The following is a 24,123-nucleotide window of genomic DNA, read 5'->3' as shown; positions in this document are numbered from 1 at the left end:
TGTACATTGGCAACACCCCAATCTGAGTGGCCAGTGTATGCCAAGGTTGCCGATGGTTTAGCAGTTCTATTATAAGCTACGCCCCGCCAGAATTCTTTGGACAGTTACCCGAGTCGATACTCTCCCGTGCTTCTTGCAATGTATCAGACCAATTGGTACTTAACACTATTGTTTTATTAACAATACCGTTAACAATATTGGATATGTAACAATGGTACAGGTACTTTTTGATACGTTACTTAGGAAAGTACATGCAAATACCTGTGACTGTACAGGAAATACATATGACAAGGTAAAACTTTATTATACTGGAACAGTCTTGTCTCCAGGGCTGTACGTCTGTGAAAGTGAACGGGTTAACTCAAAACATGCAGCAAAGACCATGACATTTTACAAAAGACACTATTATGTGCAACATATGACCTACATACTCATTGTAGCTAACTTTAACTATTCAAGTGCTTACATTTAATAAGTTGCTGGACAGTTAACACTGTAGAGGGGATGCATGGTGGTAATTTTGTAACAATTATAACTTGCAAGTTTTAAATATCCTGAGGCTAGCAATTAATTTTCTTTTAGCAAAAGTGAACTTATATTGTCACTGACACTATCCTTTTAAGCAGTTATAGTAATCCTGGCTGAGGCTTGGGGCTCTATTTACTACAATCTGCATATTGAATGCAGATCAGTGCTGGAAGTGAGCCAGTATACAATGGTATGATATACCGGCACTTCAAGCACTGCCACTGAACATTTTTTTTTGTCAAATTCCATGAGCGGCTGAGTGCAGATAGAGTGACCTCCGTCCGCTACCCTGACACTGTCTATGGGCCAGGTGGCAGCAGCATAGTTTCATCCCCCCTCCCAGAGCAGCTAGGGGCCGGTCACCTCTTCCTCCCTGCCTTCTCGCACCTGCAGCAGCCCGAGTGACTGGGGAGGCTCCGTGGCCCCTCTCTGACAGCCAGTCTGACTTGAGTGAAGGTGCAACAGGAATAGCTGGTGTAGTGGGCAGGCACTGGGGCACCTGTTGAAACTGTTTTTCTTTTTTGCTTGCCCCAGTAACTGTGACAACATGGCCTGGTGTGCATGCTGATCCCCCCCTCCCTCCAAAGCTCCGCAATTTCCTCACACTGACTGGGGCTGGGTGGACAGGACACTGGAGACTTGGAAAAGAAAACTCCAGACAACAGACATACGTTAGAGATTCATGAATGAAAGGGGTGGGGCTTCACGGGTAGAAGGGGCGGGGCTTCACGTAGGAAATGGGGCGGAGTCTTGACCAGGAGGGGAGAGAAGGAAAACTTCCTCACAATCTCACATAGAATAAAGTTCAGCAGCACACTGACTGCAGTGCAGCAGTGCTGTGACTGTCCCGATGATGGCAGCAATGCAGCTGCTTGATTGTGGTATCAGAAAACAGGTCCAGGGGGGCCCTTTGTGAGAGAGGGGATTGGGGTTACTTGCCCCCCCCCTTAATCCAGCGCCTGGACCACAACCTACAGGTGGGTGACGGACTGGGAGCCATGCCACATCCCGGGGCATGACTATGCATATTCCTCCAAGAGAGTTCCAGGTAACTGTTCTCCCAGGCACCTCACACTCTCATTCTCCTGCTGAGGATATACATGATGTGTAATTATTATGCTCCTTTCCTGTTTTTCATTCCTGGATCTCCTCACCCCCCAACTCTGGATGTAACAGTGCCCCTATGTTCTGATAACTTGTTCTCATTAAGCTAAATTGCAAGCTCTTCAGCTCAGTTGGATTCTCAATTGAGGGTATAGCTAACACGTGATTAACACTCTTCCCATCTCTATTTACATTACCTTTCTCCAGCTCTGTGTCTGTCAGTCTCCCTTAATGACTTTGTATCTCACTCTTAAGGTGCCTACACACATAGCGATGTGCTCACAATCCCACGATGTGTACGATTTCCCCCTGAACTCTCCCCGGGAGCTCCCCAGCAGTCGTGGGCACGATTTGGTCTGAAAAAGCTGCCAATTTGACACACGATTTATCGTGCCTCCTAAACTATCCAGTGCATCGTGACTTGAGATTGTCAGATCTGCCCTACAGCACGACAGATCTGAAGATGCGATGTGTGACCTGCGGGGACGCGCATCACATCGTGAGTGGGGACTCACAATTTGGGCATATTTTACACGTTCTGTCGTTCCGATGCATTGGAATCGGCCAGATTGGGTAAAATATCGCCATGTGTGTAGGCACCTTTAGCAAATCATCAAACTAGATTGCAAGCTCCTAAAGCCGTATATCCACTACGCAACATCAATGAGCGTTTGCATGATTACAACATCGTAATTGTGCAATTGCTCATTAATCATGCTCAAATCGTGCACTATATTGTCGGAAACGACCAGCAATGCGCGCTCCCGCTGGTCATTTCCGACTTCAATCACCGATAACGACAGATTGGGCATGTTCAGGGATGAGGGAGGGTGCCTGCACTGAACGACCAGTCAGTGTAGGTACTACAGGGGAAGGGGAATGACGGTACGATTACGTTGTAATCGTACTGTCTTTCCCTAGTCGCGTAGTGGATATGCAGCTTAAGAACCTAATTTTCCAGAGCAGTGTGGCACATGCATTGCTGAGGGTAAAGCTAAATTGTATAACCCCCCTTAGCACTGTTTATATTCCTGCATCTCTCTTTCTTCAGCTCTTTATCTATTAGTCCCACTAATGTCTCTGTAGCTTACCCTCACAAGGCTAGATTGTAAGCTCTTCCGACCAGTCTCATTCTCCTGCTGTGGGTAGAGCAGGTATATGATTATAACCTGCACTGTTTTGCATTCCTAGATCTTCCTTTCTGTAGCTCTGGGTTTACCACTCCTCAGTAGGATACAGTAGATTACCCTCATCATGCGGGATTGGGTAAGGAAATAGTGAGAGGTGCAAAGGGTGAGAGATGGATGCATGGCACACCCCTCATAACACATAGTCACGCCCCTCATGGCATGTGGCCACACCCTTTTTTTATGCGGCATACTCAATAAATTTCTATACCCCCACTTCAAAATTCCCACTTCGACCACTGATGCAGATTGTAGTGTGATATTCATGAATGAATTCGCATTGCGAATTCAGGCAATATCACAGGGATTTAATACAAATCCCTGGCAGGGACAGAGCTTGTGATAAAGCTCTGTCCCTGTGAATCCCATCCGCACACTAGTTTCGGAAAAAATACCGTGACAAAGTGACCCGCGCATGCGCCGACCGTCCGCCGCTGCTACCCCCCCGGCGCTAAGCCCCGACCTCCAGTGTTAAGCCCCGCCCACCATGATCACGGACCCCCCGCGACCCCCCTCCCTTAATTACACTTACCTGCATGATCCGGGCCTCCGGTGATTCCTCCAAGCCTCCGGTCAGGTGATATCCCATACTGCACTGGGACCCGATCACCTGATGACCGGGCCGTAGTGCAGCATGGGAGATCAGCTGACCGTAGGGAGGACATCACCCGGAGCCCCGACCGCCGGTCCCTGGAGTCAGGTAAGTTAATTTTTTTATTTACTATTTTTTTATTTATTTTTTTGCAGTGTATCAGCTTGCGGTCTGTTTAGACCACACAGATGATTACAGGGACCGACTCCTGGCTCTGCTCTCCCCTCCACGTGGCGTTATTATCACAGGGCCTCCCTAGGTATTTTTTTCACAATTTATTTTTAGTAACTACCAGACAGATCACATTTCCCATTACAATTATGGGAAATGCGATCTGCTTACTAAAAATAAGTGATACTTAGGGGTTGGAGTAGAATTTTATGAATTCTACTCCAATTGCCCTGTAATAACTTTTGGTGAAACTAAAATAATGTGAAAAGGGTGTGAAAACAACCTTTTTCACTTTATTTTAGTCAAAATAATGTTAATAAATAGAGCCCTTAGTAGTAAAGAATTACTCCTACCATAGTTTGTAGTCTTCCGGCAGCATATGCCTTCTGAGGCTATTCTATTTAACAGGTTGTAGCTAATTACACGTGTTTGGTGAAGCTGTGCAATTACCTAGAGGGGCTATAGCTGGCAGTGGGTAAAAGTGTATACAGACCACTAGCGCACGCAGGGGGGGTTTCTGAGTACCTAGAAACCCCCCCTGACAGACCAATTTTTTTTTTCAGAGACGGAGACAGCCTTGTCTCCGTCCCTGCACCAGGCCACCCTCCTCGATCGGAGCTGCTCGGACACTACCTTACAGTCCTCCCAGAGCAGGGAGCGTGGGAGAAGGATGATCACTGACACCCAGCAGCCCGGCAGTAACAGTAACGGCAGCCTGCATTCCTCACCCTTCACTTCTCCAGAGTCCCCTTCAGCCCGGCAAGCTGACTCGGGAATGATTAACTCCTTGGATGAAGGAAGTACAGAGAGGTGCGTGCTGTGTGCTGTGTGTGACAGTGTGTGTGTGTGTTGCTGCTGTATGTGACAGGGGAAGGAATGAATGGGGATATAATTGTTTATGTGCTGTCCTGGTCGGAGTCACAGAGAGCCACTATCTCTGTTTATGTGCTGCTGGGGTTAAAATATGTCCTGGGTACCAGCATGGAGCCTGGAGTCTCCACTGTGTGAAGTGACAACAGTGGCAGAATTCCTATCCACACAACATTATCTCCTTCACCCTCTCCAAAAAAACGATCTGCTTTGCGGTCATTATTGTCTATGCATGGTATATATATATATATATATATACATATATATATATATATATATATATCTGGTGCAAACCTGCACTCGCCATTCCTAGGACTGGGGTGCAAGTGGCTTGTGACCACATTGCTTACATAAATAAAAACAGTTTTCTGTTTTTATTTATATATATATATACAAATATACATATATATATTTGTTTTTTTTAAATCAACCTTTTGGAAACCCCCCTTTAAAATTCCTGCGTTTGCCCCTGCAGACTCTATGATCCGTGACTAACGCCTGTTATCCTGACAGCTCAAAAAAGGAGATATGATGTGGGGAGCTACTCTCAGTCAGTCTATAGACTCTCCTGATGACTGCACTGTCTTCCAGGGAATTGTAGTGAAACTGTCCCTCTCTGTCTCTCCTGTAGCTACTTCAGTGAGACTGTTGGGTTTTACTAACTGTCACTCACCGCTCCTTATGACTAAGGTTGCCTCGACCTGCCTCCTGACTGCCTGCTGTCCTCAATGATAGGAAAGGAAGGCTGGCAATGTAGTTTCTGGTTAACCTCCCTGCTATTCATAGGAAGAGGGCTCCGGCTGGTCCTGCCTGCTACCCACCTCCTACAGGGCTTAAAGTGGTCCTGGAGAGGTGGTGGAACTCCTCTCCTCTGCCACCTACTCTCCCCACCCACGCTAGGTGGAGCTAGTCTGAGAGGCCAGAACAAGTGTGAAAACTGTTATTTACACATGCACACATACACACACTGTTTTGTATAGGAAACTGTAAAGGTAATTGCCCAGGATCCTGGGAGCCTCTTAGCCCCCAAGAAGCTGTGGGGGGCTATGAAAGTGTGAAATACATTTTAGATGCTTTTTTTTAGCATTTCTGCCATTAGCTGAGACTACAATGTTAGGTTGGAATGATCTCATTTAACACCTATACAATAAAGTAAAAATATAACTATCTCCCAGCAATAAAGGGGTATATTAACAGAAATAATACTAATTAAGGGGTACTCTCAGGGCTGGGGGTATCACACTTTTTTGGAGGTGTTGTAGTTTGGATATCATTAAAAACTTTCAGGGACATATCAATTAAAGTAATCATTTATTAAATGCCCATTTTCGGGGGATACCCGAAAAGTATAAGCATCCCCAGAATGTATGTAAATGCTGTTGATCGCAATAGCAGCCCCAGTAGGTTTCTATGAAGGCTATTATATTGTGAGATTTAGCATTTCGGAACTTGGCTCCTGTAGCTAACACCATATTCAGATTAGATTAGAAGAGATCCCCCCAGCAATGGCCACTCGCATATGTGTGGTCTGGTGACAGTAGAGGGGCTGGCCCCTAAACCAGCAGCAATTACTTTACTTTTACTCATTACAGGGACAAACATCTATTGGAGCCCTTGTCCCTGGATTAGATTTTTTATACATTTGGATGAACCTTAATTTGTTATTGTCGCGATAATAGGCTATAATTATAAATGTTGGGACCTAGTCTTGATAATTGATAATTAATAAATAGGCCCCTCAGTGTGACACCTTTTTGTACTTCATGAGTTCATTGTATGTACAGTAGGAAAATACAGTTTAATATGCATAAGTGTCAACCATCAATATTGACTGATTTAACAATTCCAAAATAGAAAAAGAGGACAGGAAGTGGCTGGCTCACAGCGCAATGACAAAACATGTTTACAGTCCTGAAAAACTGTTTAGAAAAAGTCATCACATCATATTTACCTGTATATAGAATAGTACCAAAATATCCCTCAAACAGGAACATAACAGATCCAGGGCAATGGTTGGCATCTATTAGAGTGACAGACATTGTCTCTTTTCCCCAGTCATCCAAAGGCAGCATGTGGCACACTCCAACTTCAAGTGTATTAATCCATTCATTCTTAACCTAGTGGACAGAAGATATTATTGGTACTTATCAAGAAATACAGTAAATGGATACAATTATGATACAAGGAAAATACAAAGATTTTCAATATAAATTTACAGCAGGATCAATTACAAATATTTTGAAAATGGCCACTAGATAAAAAATGCAATTTGGAATTGGAGTCTGCAATTATATCTACTCCAACCGGTAAGAGCCCAGGCCCAGATGGATTTACCTTCTCTTATTATAGATTGTTCCAAGCCCAGTTGTCCCCATTATTACTCCAGGCTTTCAATGAGATTGATGATGTGAAAATTTCTTCTGCTGAAATGTTTGAGGCTCATGTCACTGTTCTCCCTAAGGCAGGCAAGGACCCTACTCTGTGTTCAAGCTATCGGTCATTTTCTCTGCTTAATGTAGATCTCAAATTATATGCAAAGGTTTTGGCAAACCGCCTTAATACAATGTTGTCTACTTTGATCCATAGTGATCAAGTAGGTTTTGAGATGGGTAGCAAAAGACAACACCACAAAGATGATTGATTTAATTTATGAGGCTATGTCATCTAAATCTCCCACGTTTCTGTTATCAACTGATGTCGAAAAAGCCTTTGATAGAGTAGACTGGCAATTCATGGCTGGTGTGCTTCGACATATGAGCCTGGGTCCAGTGTGCCTTGCTAGAATACTGGCTTTATATAAGAATCCTTATGCCCGGGTTAAAGTAAATGGATACTGTCTGAACCATTTCTGATTTTGAATGAGACTAGGCGGGGGTGCCCATTGTCTCCGCTTATTTTCGTACTGAGTATGGAAGCCTTGGCACGTGCTATTAGATGTAACTCCAATATTCAGGGGATCAAACTGGGGGATGCAAAATACAAACTAGCTCTTTTTGCGGATGATTTAATGTCCATTATTACCAACCCAGTACCTTTAGTTTCACTGCCTATTTTAACTTTGAAGTTTAAGAAGTTTGGCGTTTTATCGAACTTTAAAATTAATTATGCAACATCGGTAGCCCTCAATTTAAATACCCCTGATTCTATGATACACGGCCTACAGTCAGCTTTCCCATTTAATTGGCACTCGTCTCACATTCAATATTTGGGTATTAAGTTAACAAAAGATGTTCAGAGTTTGTTTCGAGCCAATTTTGTTTCCCTTTGCATACAGTAGGTAAAGACCTTCAGACTTGGCAACCTAGAATTTTTCCTGGATAGGGAGAGTAAATATGTCAAGATGAATGTCTTACCTAGAATTTTATATTATTTGCAAACACTTCCAATATGGATCCCACCATACTTCTTTAGAGACTTACAGAAATTGGTGAGAGATATTATTTGGTTTGGTAGGAAGCCCAAATTTCGTCATGATATTTTATATAGGACTATGATAAACAGAGGACTTCAGCTCCCTAACTTCCTATATTATTATCAGGCGGTGTATCTATATAGGGTTGCTAATTGGTCTAAATCCAACTCTGATAAGCGATGGGAGTTTTCCAGCCCTATCTCTTTAGACGCTCTACCCTGGGCTCAGGTTGTACCATTAACTGACCATCCTGCTATCACCCCTACTTTGCAAATATGGAAGAAAACGAGGAATCAATCCTCAATGTCCTCTGCCCCCTCTCCTTTGACTTCCCTCTTACGTAATCCTGAATTTATCCCAGGTGTAGAGGAACGTACTTTTCAATTCTCTTGGGATTTTGAGGTCAGATCAATTAGTTCGCCCACGGGGGGTCCATTCTTTTCTGGATTTAAAAGCTGAACTGTCTTATATTCAACTGATGTCATATGTTAGGAAGTTTAATGTACGTGGAGTTTTGAGTAGAGGTTTGGCCCCCTTTGAAATGATATGTTCCCCAAAGGAACCTATGCGCCATTCCATCTCTTCAATTTATAAGATGCTTTTAGATGCTGTTTTTGTCTCTTTGCCTAAATTTATAAGTGCTTGGCACAATGATTTGAATATGCAGTTCACTGACCAACAGTGGTTTAAAGCTTTCCAATACTCTCAGAGTATATCAGTTATTGAGACTCATTATAAGGTTATTACCAGATGGTATCGATGTCCCAGTATATTGATAAAATGTTCCCAGGTGTTTCCAACCTATGTTGGAGATACAATGGAAGTTTGGGTTCTCCTCTTCATATATGGTGGTTCTGCCCATCATTGGTCTCTTTCTGGCAACAGGTTATTCAAAATACTATGGATATTGTTGGCGAAGAGGTTCCTGATGGTCCAGAGTTCTGGGTTTTGAATATGATATGGCCTATCTCCAAGTACAAAAAGTCTCTCTTGCGACATTTGAATGGTGCCACTAAGGCAGTCATTCCAGTTAAATGGAGATCAGTTTCACCCCCAACCATCAAAGATTGGCTGAACCGCATAGATATGTATATGACTATGGAGAACATTTCTCTAATTGCATCAGAACATTTTTCTATTTTTACAGCCACATGGTTTTACTGGCTAGAATTTAAAGACTCTGGCAAATATAAAGCCTTAATGGTTCAACCTGGTTTATTTGGTGAGTGGTTCTGTCAACTGATTCTTTTATCTGCTGGAGACCTAGGAATAACTCCTTCCCCCCACTCCATTATAGTCCACCTTTTTTTTTCTTGCTGGTATTTTATTTTATTTGGATTTTGAATTTGGTTTGGGAATTTTGTTTGTATTGTATGGTTTTATAATATTATTTTGGAAAATTGGAAGTTTTTGTGTCAATTATTTATTGTTTATGTTTGACATATTTCTGTTTATTTTTGACTTGTATGTCCTTAAATAAAAGAATATATATAAAAAATACAATTTGAAATATACAGTATATATAATCCATCTTTTTGGCTTTTTAATCCATCTTTGCCCAAAGATGTGCTACACATTTGCAAAGCGGGGAGGTGGTGGCACTAGCCTGCTTTCCTGGAAACGGGGGAGTGTCGCACCCATTTTCTGGGAGTGCCAGGTCAGGCTCTGCATTGGTATTATAAGGTTTAACATGTCCAAATTTACAAGGGTTCACTTACTGGGCATGCCATGTGTGCAAGCTACACTATACCAACTTGTGTAGCCAAGGGTACCAGGAGGGGAGGGAAGTGGGTACTAATTAACCAGACCCCAGTTTGTTTAAGAGTCCTGTAGGGACCCGGGCCAACAGTGTGGAAGAAGAATGTCCCCCTCTTTGTCGCATGCATAGTATGTACTTTTCAAGGGGGGGGTTGAGCAGGTGTGGCCATTCCCCCAGGATTTGGCCACGTCGCCCCATCACCTGGGACCATCATTGTTTTTTACGGCCCTCTGTGTAGCACTCGCTCTGAATCAATCCCTGTCCTGTCCTCTCTGTCTTCTGCTCTGTCCAACCCCGTCCCCTACTTGGTCCACCTCTCTGCTGCTCTGTCATTTCCTCCCGCTCCATCCCGTCTCCCCCTGCTCCATCCCACCATGGTACTTACCCCATTCCTGGCAGCCTAGCAATTCCTCTATCCTCATGGGCTAGAGTCTGGCCGTTGGAGATGTTGGAGGTGATGGAGGAGAGTGATCTGTGCTATCTCCTCTTGAGCCTCCAGGACCCATACTGCATTTCTTCACAGCACGACCTCCAACCTGGCCAGATGAAATGTGCAGGTGTGGCTTATCTGCCCATCTTCCATCTCCATCCTCCATTGTGGAAGGACATGCCCTTGAGCATCTCCTGAATGGAGACTGTATATTACATTGAATAATCTACTTTTACCACTGTCCACTGCCACCACTGGATGTATATACACAGGTGTGTGCTTCACTACACAGCACACCACCAACGTTAAACCTTCATGTTCTGAAATACTTGTTGTAAACTTTAATTAACCCTGTGTTACCATTCATGCTGTGTTCAAATCAAAACCTGGTTAAGCTGTTCATCATGTGGGCTGACCTCCATCACACACCGCTGCCTCCTATATCAACATCATTGGTTCTGTCATTAGGAGGGATGACGCACACCTCGGTTCACAATGCGCAAGCATGTTGAAGACGGGACACATAGAGAATTAATATATAAATATGATTTAATCATAAACAACCTTCCTTATCTGTTTATTTTCTACTTTTGCCAACTTCAAATACTTTACATTATTTCATACTATACTGTACCTGCAACTTATGTATAAGGATCTTGGCTGTGACTGGTGAACAGTACAATGGATGTGACCATGTAGAAGATAAACCCAAAGTATGGTCACTGTGCATATTGGACAGAAAGAAGTATCTGATGTTGCTGCATCTCCGGATACGCCAAAAATTCACAGCTATAGGGGTGTTTGGAAGAATAGACCCAGTCATTCTAAGCATCAGTTAGCAGACAAAGGCCTAATATGGGGAGAAAAAAAAACATGATACTGTTATGCTATACAGAGTAATAGATGACAAACAACCTAAAGTAACATCATTATCATACAAGGAAAGTGTATGCAAATTATCTTGAGCATAGTCAGTAATTGCCATAGTTGTTGCTGTCCCATGGCATTATTCATAGTGGTAGCGAAATTCCTCCGACTTTCTATTAAGTCTGAAATGTAAAATTGTTATATTTATTTTATAGTGGGGTCTTACAATTGTATAATAATAATAATAATAATAATAATAATAATAATAATAATAATAAACCAAGCTGTGTAGTGTTGTTAACAGACCAGGAAAGTATATTTTGTTATATATTGACATATAATAAAGGTTTTTCAAGACATATTTGAATGCCGAGTGAATCATTACAAGTTTTACATTTGGATTATAGAATTTTACAATAAAAAGTGTGAAATAGTAACTGTATTATACTTGGTGCACAGTGGTGCTTGTGATCTTTTAAAACCACTTCAATAAATTATGAATTGTACAAATCATCTCATGGTTTTAGTGGTGACTGTGTTCTGCAAATCTGGGACTGTCTTCACTGAGTAGAACTTTAAGGGGTATATTTACTAAAGTGCGGATTTATAGAAATGGAGATGTTGCCCATAGCAACCAATCACATTCTAGCTATTATCTTCTAGAAGGTGATAGAGAAATTATAAGTAGAATCTGATTGGTTGCTATGGGCTACACCTCCACTTCTATAAACCCGCACTTTAGTTTATATACCCCCTTATAGTTAAGTTATGGGGTGGGGGGGTAATGATTTATAGGAAATGTATGGGGATGTGGTGGGTGTAAAATGAAGCATGAGAAGGGGAAGTGGGGGCTGGTGGAAGGTTTGGGGGTGAATCGCAGATGATTGGGCTATTGTTACTTTGTGATTTATAATACACTGGCTATTGGTGTGATTATATGAAAGTTGTAACATTGGGCCTGATTCAGAGCTGGATGCTCTGACCAGAGCGCTCGCTCTGAATCAGGGCCCTCCTCCACTAAAATGGAGCGTCCTCCTGGACGCTCGTATAGCTGTGGGTCACCACCCACAGCATATACGAGCGTCCAAAAAGATGGTCGCGATGGTCTTGACCATCGCGACCATCGGACTTGCGACGGAGACCCTGCGGTAGGGTCTCCCTGCCACAAGCCCTGGAGTGATTTTGGCTCTATCAGAGCCAAAATCACTCCCACTGACATCACTAGTGATGTCAGTGGGGCCGGCTTCAGACGGTAGGCGTTCCCATGGGAACGCCTCCGTCTGGCAGGCACGCCCCCGGCACGCCCACCAAAGGGGGCGTGCTGTCAATCAACATCGACAGCACGCCCCCTTTGGTGCGAGACCCGGAGCGACAGCTTGGCTGTCGCAGTCCGGGTCTCGCGCATGCGCACGACGGAGCTCCCTCCGTCATGCGCATGCGCAGTGGGGAACATCGACCCACTTGCGAGCATACTGCCGCTTGCGAGTGGGTCTGAATGACCCCCATTTAACTTTCTGAAATGTCTTTATTGTATTGTTTTGCAAGCAAGTTCTATATTCTAAATTGGATATAAACCAGAAGTGGTACATTACCTCCGAATGAATCTGGCTTTTTCCAGTTACACCAGACTTGCCTACCTTTAGGCTGTCCCTTCCGGGAGGGGACAGCCTGGACCACGCTCTTTACACATCAGGTGGGCGGAGCGGGGGGCGTGGCGGCTCAAAACGTCATCATGGCCCCGCCCCCCGCTGTGCAGAGCCCGTAATACAGACACTGTACTGCGGGAGGCGGGGCTTCGATGACGCGTTTTAACGCGAATCGCGTCATCTGACCCCCCTGGGCTGCATACTATGTGGCCGCCAACGGGGGGGTGCGGGATGGCTGCGGCTGGTTCCGGGAGACTTGCCTGCCTTCCCGGGAGGTCGGGAGCGGCACCCCATTTTCGGGAGGCTCCCGACCAAATCGGGAGGGTAGGCAAGTATGAGTTACACGCAATCTAATGTTTCACTGCACAACATATATGCATGATGGGCCTGATTGTGAGTTGAACACAGTTAATTTTATGACTGTAAATAGTGAGCAAATACGCAGAAGCAAATTGATATATTTTTGCATATCTTCCACCAATTCTGAATTAGACAGATCTTAGACAGATTTCTCTTTGTGTGAAATGAGAGTTTCTGGGCAGCAACTGAAAGTTAATGCTGCAGTCACATGCAAGAGATTCATGGGGAGTGTCATGAGAGTGTCACAGGCTGGTAGCTAAACTTCCAGGGGCGTAGGAACCGGGAAAGAGGGGGCAGTTGTTCCCCATGATTTCTGTTGGGTGGACAAAGACTGTGTTTTGCCTCCCCATGAACTTTTACACAAAAGTGATTGGGGATGAATGAAATGAAAATGGGGATGAAGCAATTATAGCTTTATTTGTATTTGCCAACTGTTGTCATTTCTGTTTACTAAAATTGAAGTCATCTCCATGTTTGTTCTGTGTACATTTCCTTCTTACAAACACTTAGAAGCCCCACTCATTTTGCTATCACAATTTGCAGTAAGCATAAGCAGACAAGTGAGACCAGGAAGCTGCACTTCCCATTGACTGTTCTTGTAAATTATATTATAATGGAACAGAGAGAGTGAATGATTGCGGCCTGTGGATGGTTTAAAACATTAGCAGCAGTCTCATTGTCACCAGATAATAGCAGATATTATAGTTATTACCATAAACAGTGAGGCAGTGACTATAGATTTAAAAATATTCCCAATCTAATGAGATTAGGCCGTCAACTAAATCTGAATAAAAACTAGGGAAATGCCTAGGAAAAATGTCAATTTTTAAGATGAACAACTGAATTCATCTATCTTTCTAACAGCTATTGTACTAATTGGTAGATAATATTAATAGCGATCCGGGCTATTTTTTTTGAAAAATAGATTCAGGAACTGTAGGTGGAGCTACCGGAGGTGGAGCTATAGAAAAACATTGATAAATATGTATTATCTATAGTATATATACATATTTATAGTATTTAGAAAAGAAGGCACTCAAAAGGGACTTAAAAATGAACACAGTGAAGGGAAGCCTGTTTCTGATGAATCTCTTGCATCCAGCACAGGTCTAGGTAAGTGCTGTTACTAATGATGATGGTTGTGGCTGTGGATGGAAAAACAGTGGGCAGTGCAGCGATTCACTTTAAGTAATACATAGCCTCGCATTAGCCCTATGGATTTTCACGTTAGGATAAAGTGGTAAATCAGGCTTCTGCAGCTTCCTGCAAATACAGCCGCTCTGCTTCCAACTTAGAAGCAAGCCCTATAAGTGTATTTGTGTCCTTATAGGCGTGTTCTATACAGGTGCATAAGCGCAAACTAGGGAAAGTAATATTAGAATATTTTGTTCTAATAAAGTAGGGGCAGCCAAACTCAGTACTCAATAACCACTAGCATTTCATGTTTTCCAGACCACTTTTGGATCTGTAGAATGTCAGTTAGGAATGAATGCACCACTGACTCTAAAATGTGACAGGTAGTAATGATTACACCTATGCACCAGCTAACTGGTCTGGAAAACATGAAATGCTAGGGGTCCTTTAGCTTGATTGACATGCTGCTGGTGTTTGAGGTGGCAACAGGCAGTATTACAGAAATGGGGGAGTGTCGGCCGTATTATTTGGCCATGCCTAGGCCAGTGCCTGCTTCCTTGGACACAGCTTCACTGGCTCTGGAGGTGTGATTTGACTAGATATCCTGAGTAGCCTGAGTGGTATGGTTCATTTACACGGTATGATTTAATTGAACGATTTGAACGATAATGATATCGTTCATCGTTAAATCATTCATCTCGTTCATTTTATGCTGCCAAAGATCGGCCAACGACCAACAATGCGCGTTCCCGCATGGACGATAACGATATCGTTAATCGTGAATGCATGCAGGCCAACCTGGACGATATCTATCAATGCCTGCAGGAGGGAATGGTCGTGGGTGATATTGTTGGTGTGTGGATGAATGATATCATTCAACCAACACACCGGGAATTTCAATGGAGATCGTTCAGCGATATCAATCGCTGTATGGATCGTCCTGTGTGTAAGCAGCTTTACTCAGATGTCCGATGTTCATGCAGTTGATCCAATGTTGCGTCTCCATATACAGCAGCAGATAAGCGAACCCGGCAGTGGGTGTCTTTTTACTAAAACTTTTGCATAATCTGACAGATCCGCTGCATTCAAAGTTGCAGCAGCTGTGCCATTAGCGTCCGCCTCTGAATCAGCCCTCAAATCCCCAATCACATGGTGGAAGCGCATTATACCAGCTGCTTTCTGTATGTAGGCCATCTTATGACATTGTCCTTGTGGATCCTCATGGGTGTTATTGGGAAGGGATGGTCTGAAAGACAAAAACTACTGTTGATGAAATCCAAAGTCTCCAAGGTTAGTGCTACTGTGATGGCTGAGGGTCTGATTCAGATTTGGGAATACAGTAAGAAAGAGCCGGTAACTGTGCATCTCGGAACAACCATTTTATTATTATTATTATTATAATTTATTTATATGGCGCCACAAGTGTTCCGCAGTGCCTTACAAAGTACATAAACAAATAAGTAACCAGTGGCTTACAATACAATACAAAGCAGGACATGGACATGTATAATAATCATTGCTATATTAGCGACCTTTACACCCACATAAGCAGCCAAGTGTTGGTTGCCCTAGTGGGGAGTAAAAGATAAATGAAATTACAGTAGGGAGAAGCACAAGAGGGTAAAGGGCCCTGCTCGAAGAGCTTACACTGCAGGTGGATCATATTTATAATGTGCAGAGAGATTTAGATTTGGGAGGAGTTTGTCCAAACTGACATCTAAATTGTAGAGTAATAATAAAGTTGTCCAGCATTTGTGGGCTACATGCAAAAGCAGCCAGTATTTACCCCACATGCAAATAAAATGTATGTATTTGCCCCCTACATTGCAACATGGTTTGTCCAGTTGCACAGTTACTTGCTCTATCTTACTCTATTACCAAGTCTGCATCAGGCCATGAGAGAAAAGGTTTTGGTCTGTGTTTATTGAGCAAAATGACAAATTCAACTGAGTTCTCTTTCCAACTGAGAACCCTTTGGGGTGAAAATTAGAAAAGGGTTTGAAAATGGGAAGAAAGTGGGGGGCCTGATACTTTGGGGGCTATATGGATGAGCTTAAAATCTGTACTTCTTTTTCTGAAAAAACATTGCTTCTATAATTTTTCCACACGTATGCATTTACATATAACAGCCCTTTGCAACAAAATAAGTTCACTAAAAACTTTTATTAGGACTAATACTACTATTCTGTATTGATTCCCAGGGTCACTGAAGCTTTTTATGGGGTACAGACTGATTTCCCCCCAAAAATGTCCTTTTCGCTAGTTTCGCGTGTTTTACAATTGAATAGGGCAAAAAGCGGGGATGTGTATGGAGAAAATATTGCGGCAAAACAGGCGAATGAGGCAAATTCAATCTGCTTTCGCCAGACGGCACTTTTGGCGGCTAATTGAATTCGGCCCTAAGTTGTTTTCTACAGTATATCTGACCCATGTTGTATTTGTGGCTTGGCTTGCCATGTCAGACATTAGCTAGTTGCATTGTACTAGCTATAAAGGGAACCAAAGATTTTTGACAGGTGCTAAATTTTGTTTTGTTTAACCTTGTATGCATATATGGAATTAAAGTTGGACTATTTTTTAAACAGCACAGATGGAGATATTTTTCTGAGGGCTTTGGTAGGTTAATAATACAGTACATCTTCAGGAAAAGGTTGATTTTGTATTGATACTTGTTTACAGCCATGGCCAAAAGTTCTGAGATACAAGTATTGGTTTACACAAAGTCTGCTGCTTCAGTTTTTATTATGGCAATTTGCATACACTCCAGAATGTCACAAAAAGTAATCCGATGAATTGCAATTAATTGCAAAGTCCCTCTTTGCCATGACAATGAACTTAAACCCAAAAACAACATTTCCACTGCATTTCAACCTTGCCACAAAAGGACCAGAGAAGGAAAGGTGAGCGCTACCATCAGTCCTGTGCCTTGTCAACAGTAAAGCATCCTGAGACCATTCATTTGTGGGGTTGCCTCTTAGCCAAGGGAGTGGGCTCACTCACAATTTTGCCTAAGAACACAGCCATGAATAAAGAATGGTTCCAAAATATCTTCCAAGAGCAACTTCTACCAACCATCCAAGAACAGTTTGATAACGAACAATGCATTTTCCAGCATTATAGAGCACCTTGCCATAAGGCAAAAGTGATAACTAAGTGGCTCAGGGAACAAAACATCAAAATTTTGGGTCCATGTCCAGGGAACTCCCCAGACCTTAATCCCATTGAGAATTTGTGGTGAATCCCCAAGAGGTGGGTGTACAAACTAAAACCCACAAATTCTGACAAGCTCCAAGCATTGATTATGCAATAATCTGTGGCCATCAGTCAGTATGTGGCCAAGAAGTTGATTGACAGCATGACAGGGCAAATTGCAGAGTGTCACGGTTGGAGTCTGAGAATGACTTGACTCAGGTGTTGAATTGGATTCAGCGGAGACCGGCTTGACTGGAACCATGGTTGAGGTAAATAGCTCTATTTGCAAAAGAATTGTATAGCAGTGAGAACTGCCTTTGGTGATAAATGACAGGAACAGGAAACTTGTAACGTTGGAGTGGAACCAGTAGAAGACTTGGAGGAACCGGACTGGGACCGACAGGAAGACTTGCTGAACTGGACAAGATATCAGTAGGTGACTTGGAGGAACCGGACTGGGACCTGCAGGAAGATTAGCTGAATAGACTGAAGGAAAAAGTCTTCCAATAGTCGCTGAACCTGGAAAATAAACTGTAGAATTGAAACTTAAGTGAACTGGTACTGAATCTCCGGGCAGGAGTAACGAGGTTTGAACTTGAAGGATTTGGAACTTGACTCAGGACTGGAATAATGTGGATCGGACTGGAGAACTTTTACTTGGACTCCAGACTGGAGTAACGTGGACTGAGCTGGTGAACTTGGAACTTGACTCCGGACTGGAGTAATGAGAATTGAACTGGTTAACTTGGAACTTGACTCCGGACTGGAGTAATGAGAATTGAACTGGTGAACTTGGAACTTGACTCCGGACTGGAGTAATGAGAATTGAACTGGTGAGCTTGGAACTTGGAGTTGGCTTTGGACTGGAGCAATATGGAATGAACTTGGAGTTGGATCTAACTCCGGACTGGAGTAGAGTGGAATGGATCATTTGGAACTTGGATCTGACTCCGGACAGGAGTAGAGTGGAATGGATAACTTGGAACTTGGATCTGACTCCAGACAGGAGTAGAGTGGAATGGATAACTTGGAACTTGGATCTGACTCCGGACTGGAGTAGAGCGGAATGGGTAACTTGGAACTTGGATCTGACTCCAGACTGGAGTAGAGTGGAATGGGTAACCTGGAACTTGGAACTTGGATCTGACTCCAGACTGGACTAGAGTGGAATGGGTAAATTGGAACTTGGATCTGACTCCGGACTGGAGTAGAGTGGAATGGGTAGCTTGGAACTTGGATCTGACTCCAGACTGGAGTAGAGTGGAATGGGTAGCTTGGAACTTGGAACTGACTCCGCACTGGAGTAGCGTGGAATGAACTTGTAACTTGGAACTGACTCCGCACTGGAGTAGCGTGGAATGACCTTGTAACTGAGGGCCTGATTCAGAGCCAGATGCTATTTGCGGACGCTCGTTCAGAAAAAGGGGCTGGCTATTTAAATTAAGCGCTCGCTCTTTGCGGTCTGTTGACGCCTCTATGTCTGAACGATCAAACGAAACATGCGCTCACTATTTTGGAAAAAACGCCCCCCAGCCACTCGCATCCTACGTCATCTCCGCTATTTATTAGATTAATCGAGTACATCGATAGGCGTATGAACTGCTCGCAGTGCTTGTGGTTGGATTTTCCTACCGCAATCATGCGAACAGTTCAGGCTAAGAGACAACCAAGTGACGTGGCCGATGACGCTGCTTTGTTAATTATGCACACCCTTAAAATGCCCGTTTTGAACGTTTGGCACGCCTGCGTTCGGATCTCCACTCCCCATTTTCAAGCACCTTCCCCTGTTACCACCCACAAACACCTCATTCTGTCACTCAAATTAGCAGGCATTCACTATTTTGCGAGCACACGATTTCCGACCGCACTGACTGGTTGGCGCATGCACATTACAACCCATACGCATGCGCAGATGTGCGAACATCGCTCGGAGCGAATGAGCGGCCGCTTACGAGCGGCTCTGAATCAGGCCCTGACTCCGCAGTGGAGTAGCGTGGAATGAACTTGTAACTTGGAACTGAGGGCCTGATTCAGAGCCAGACGCTATTTGCAGACGGTCGTTCTGAAAAAGGGGCCGGCTATTTAAATTATGCGCTCGCTCTTTGCGGTCTGTTGATGCCTCTATGTCTGAACGAGCGAACTAAACATTCACTCGCTATTTTGAAAAAACGCCCCCTGGCCGCTCGCATCATACGTCATCTCCGCTATTTATTAGATTAATCGAGTACATCGAACGGTGTATGAACTGCTCGCTATTCTTGTAGTAGCATTTCCTACCGCAATCATGCGAGCAGTTCAGGCTAAAAGACAACCAAGTGACGTGGCCGATGACGCTGCTTTGTTAATTATGCACACCCTTAAAACGGCCATTTTGACCGTTTGGCACGCCTGCGTTCGGATCTCCACTCCCCGTTTTCAAACACCTTCCCCTGTTACCCTCAAACGCCTCATTCTGTCACTCAAATAGCAGGCATTCGCTATTTTGCGAGCACACGATTTCCGACCGCACTGACTGGTTGGCACATGCGCATTACAAACCATACGCATGCGCAGATGTGTGAACATCGCTCGGAACGAACGAGCGGCCGCTTACGAGCTGCTCTGAATCAGGCCCAGAGGCCCTGATTCAGAGCCGGATGCTCTAACAGAGCGCTCGCTCTGAATCAGGGCCGGCCCTCTTACTATTTGGAGCGGCCTCCTGGTTGCTAGCATAGCTGTGGGTGACCACCCACAGCTAGAGCGAGTGGCCAAAATGATGGTCGCGATGGTCAAGACCATCGCGACCATCGGGCTTGCGACGAGACCCTAAGGTAGGGTCTCGTCTGCCGCAAGCCCTGGAGTGCTTTTGGCTCTATCAGAGCCAAAAGCACTCCCACTGACATCACTAGTGATGTCAGTGGGGCCGGACCCAGACGGTAGGCATTTCCATGGGAATGCCTCCGTCTGGGCAGCCATGCCCCCGGCACGCCCACCAAAGGGGGCGTGCTGTCACTCAGCATCGACAGCACGCCCCCTTTGGTGCGAGACCCATAATGACGGCTTGGCCATCGTTATTCGGGTCTCGCGCATGCACACGATGGAGCCGCCTCCGTCGTGCGCATGCGCACTTGGGCAACATCGACCCACTTGCGAGCGCTCGAGAGCGGATATGAATCAGGCCCTGAATCCGCACTGGAGTAGCGTGGAATGAACTTGTAACCGGGAAGCAAAGGTTTCACACTAGGAACTCAGGAACACAGGTCATGCTGCAGCAGGACCGGAGTAGAGTGGAATGGATAACTTGGAACTTGGATCTGACTCCGGACTGGAGTAGAGGGTAATGGATAACTGGGAACTTGGATCTGACTCCGGACTGGAGTAGAGCAGAATGGGTAACTTGGAACTTGGATCTGACTCCGGACTGGAGTAGAGCAGAATGGGTAACTTGGAACTTGGATCTGACTCCGGACTGGAGTAGAGCGGAATGGGTAACTTGGAACTTGGATCTGACTCCGGACTGGAGTAGAGCGGAATGGGTAACTTAAAACTTGGAACTTGGATCTGACTCCGGACTGGAGTAGAGTGGAATGGGTAGCTTGGAACTTGGATCTGACTCCGGACTGGAGTAGAGTGGAATGGGTAACTTGGAACTTGGATCTGACTCCGGACAGGAGTAGAGCGGAATGGGTAACTTGAAACTTGGAACTTGGATCTGACTCCGGACTGGAGTAGAGTGGAATGGGTAGCTTGGAACTTGGATCTGACTCCGGACTGGAGTAGAGTGGAATGGGTAGCTTGGAACTTGGTTCTGACTCCGGACTGGAGTAGAGTGGAATGGGTAGCTTGGAACTTGGATCTGACTCCGGACTGGAGTAGAGTGGAATGGGTAACTTGGAACTTGGATCTGACTCCGGACAGGAGTAGAGCGGAATGGGTAACTTGAAACTTGGAACTTGGATCTGACTCCGGACTGGAGTAGAGTGGAATGGGTAGCTTGGAACTTGGATCTGACTCCGGACTGGAGTAGAGTGGAATGGGTAGCTTGGAACTTGGTTCTGACTCCGGACTGGAGTAGAGCGGAATGGGTAACTTGGAACTTGGATCTGACTCCGGACTGGAGTAGAGCTGAATGGGTAACTTGAAACTTGGAACTTTGATCTGACTCCGGACTGGAGTACAGTGGAATGGGTAGCTTGGAACTTGGATCTGACTCCGGACTGGAGTAGAGTGGAATGGGTAGCTTGGAACTTGGATCTGACTCTGGACTGGAGTAGAGCAGAATGGGTAACTTGGAACTTGGATCTGACTCCGGACTGGAGTAGAGCAGAATGGGTAACTTGGAACTTGGATCTGACTCCGGACTGGAGTAGAGCGGAATGGGTAACTTGGAACTTGGATCTGACTCCGGACTGGAGTAGAGTGGAATGGGTAGCTTGGAACTTGGATCTGACTCCGGACTGGAGTAGAGCGGAATGGGTAACTTGGAACTTGGATCTGACTCCGGACTGGAGTAGAGCGGAATGGGTAACTTGGAACTTGGATCTGACTCCGGACTGGAGTAGAGTGGAATGGGTAGCTTGGAACTTGGATCTGACTCCGGACTGGAGTAGAGTGGAATGGGTAGCTTGGAACTTGGATCTGACTCCGGACTGGAGTAGAGCGGAATGGGTAACTTGGAACTTGGATCTGACTCCGGACTGGAGTAGAGCTGAATGGGTAACTTGAAACTTGGAACTTGGATCTGACTCCGGACTGGAGTAGAGTGGAATGGGTAGCTTGGAACTTGGATCTGACTCCGGACTGAAGTAGAGTGGAATGGGTAGCTTGGAACTTGGAACTGATTCTGCACTGGAGTAGCTTGGAAAGAACTTGTAACTTGGAACTGACTCCGCACTGGAGTAGCATGGAATGACCTTGTAACTTGGAACTGACTCCGTAGTGGAGTAGCGTGGAATGAACTTGTAACTTGGAACTGACTCCGCACTGGAGTAGCGTGGAATGAACCTGTAACTTGGAAGCAAAGGTTTCACACTAGGAACTCAGGAACACAGGACATGCTGCAGCAGGACCTCTGGATATGCCAGGTATTGCTGTTAGTAGGATTTCCGAATATGCCAGGTATTGCTGTAAGCAGGATTTCTGGATATACCAGGTATTGCTATAAGCAGGATTTCTGGATATACCAGGAATTGCTGTAAGCAGGATTTCTGGATATACCAGGTATCGCTGTTAGCAGGATTTCCAAATGAACTGGTCTAGGAACCAGCAGGAGCAAGAGCCTGGGATACACATATACTCAGAAGTAGCACGAACAATACGCCATGGGAAGTAACGATATATTCAGGGCCAGAATGCTATCAGAGGAGGATGTATATACCCGGTCTGGCAGGAATTGGTGGATACGGTCAGGTGGTCTAGTAGTAGCATTCTAAGTGGTGGGAGGGCACAACATGCAGAGGGAGTAATCATCTCTGCAGTGCTGGGAGTCAAACCTACACCTGCGATTCCAATTAAGGCTAGCAGTGTCCACAGACAGAGGAGGGCCCAGGTGAACAATCACTGTGGAAAGAAGAGCACAGTCCAAATGCATACACAGAAGTGCTACAGCCAGCATAATCATGACAGATCTCCCAGGTGGATTACACATACAGATCCACGGGACAGCTGACAGGGGTAATTCTCAAGGCAAAAAGTGAAAAACTAGCCAACGTTGTGACACAGAGGTCTTGAAAAAGAAGGGTCAAACCTGCAAATATTGACTCTTTGCATAAACTTAATGTAATTGTCAACAAAAGCCTTTGACACTTATGAAATGCTTGTAAATTTATTTCAGTATACCATAGTAACATCTGACAAATAGGTCTAAAAACACTGAAGCAGCAAACTTTGTGAAAACCAATACTTGTGTCATTCTCAAAACTTTTGGCCATGGCTGTATAGTTATAGTTGGATATGCCAGGGTTGAGTCTTTAAGGGGTAAATTTACTAAAATGAGAGTTTTTAGAAGTTGAGAAGTTGCCCATAGCAACCAGATTCTAGCTATTATCTTCCAGGAGGTGCTAGTTAAATGTTAAGTAGATTCTGATTGGTTTCTATGGGCAACATCTCCACTTCTAAAAACTCACTCCTGCAAATGCTTTAAAAAGAGGGATTTAATTTTTGAAGATATAGGGGCTAATTTACTAAGATTCGTGTTGTCCAAGATTGCTATTTCGGGGGAAAATATCACTTTTTTGCTTATCGGGAATTTACTATCATTAAACTTGGGTGGATTTTTTCATCTATTGGGGTTGAAATCGGGTGATTTAATGCAAATTCGACAGTTTTTATCACTAGAAATGAATTCACCATCGGCTCAAATCGGAAGTATTTTTCATTCATTTCAGCCTAAATCGGGAATTTACCATTATTCGTTTTGCTATATTCGCTTGTTTTTACAGCCAAATCGGGGAGTCAACAGAAGTTTCAAATGCACCACCACCTGAGCTGCGAGGTTACATTGAACATACAAAAATCAGTGTGATTTGTGTATGCTTAGTATTGAAAAGTGTGTTTTAAGGGTTCATTTTTACACGTGGGTCCTAGCCAATGAGCGGCCGCTACGTGTGAAGCGGCCTCTGATTATCTGGTGGCCCATGGGATTTCCCGTGGAGGCCCATCAGCTGTCATTCGCAAAGTATTGCTGTGTGTGACAACACATACAGCAATACTTGTTTGTATGGCTTCGGGATTGTCGGGTTGTTATTTTGCCAAGATGCTACGGAGACCAGCGCGAGGATGGAGGTGAGTTTAGGATCTTTTTTAAGGTACATCCATTGGAATCTATGGGGACAAGGGGACAGAACATCTGGCAGCAGGTAAGGTATGTGTGAGTGAGGTAGGTGTGTAATAA

General features: G+C 44.4%; 1 protein-coding gene across 4 annotated transcripts in view; it reads right to left on the bottom strand.

Annotated features, from left to right (window-relative positions):
• LOC148479696 (5' exonuclease Apollo-like) overlaps positions 1 to 24,123 on the bottom strand; it is a 45,754-nt gene that overhangs the window by 5,272 nt on the left and 16,359 nt on the right. For 2 of the 4 annotated variants that reach the window (XM_088454436.1, XM_088454435.1), the window contains exons 2-3: positions 10,688 to 10,903; positions 6,404 to 6,569 (exon numbers count right to left, since the gene is read on the bottom strand). In XM_088454436.1, coding sequence (XP_088310562.1) covers positions 6,404 to 6,569; positions 10,688 to 10,885 — 364 coding nt within the window. In that variant the 5' untranslated portion in view covers positions 10,886 to 10,903. Of the gene's footprint in view, positions 1 to 6,403; positions 6,570 to 10,439; positions 10,904 to 24,123 lie in introns of those variants that run through there. The other 2 variants (XM_088454437.1, XM_088454439.1) reach the window with 2 other exon arrangements.

This window comes from Taudactylus pleione, unplaced genomic scaffold, assembly GCF_031769625.1.
Source record: "Taudactylus pleione unplaced genomic scaffold, aTauple2 ptg000615l, whole genome shotgun sequence".
Taxonomy (NCBI): domain Eukaryota; kingdom Metazoa; phylum Chordata; class Amphibia; order Anura; family Myobatrachidae; genus Taudactylus; species Taudactylus pleione.
The sequence above is the reverse complement of the archived record's forward strand: the minus strand, read 5'-3'. Positions and strand labels throughout refer to the sequence as shown.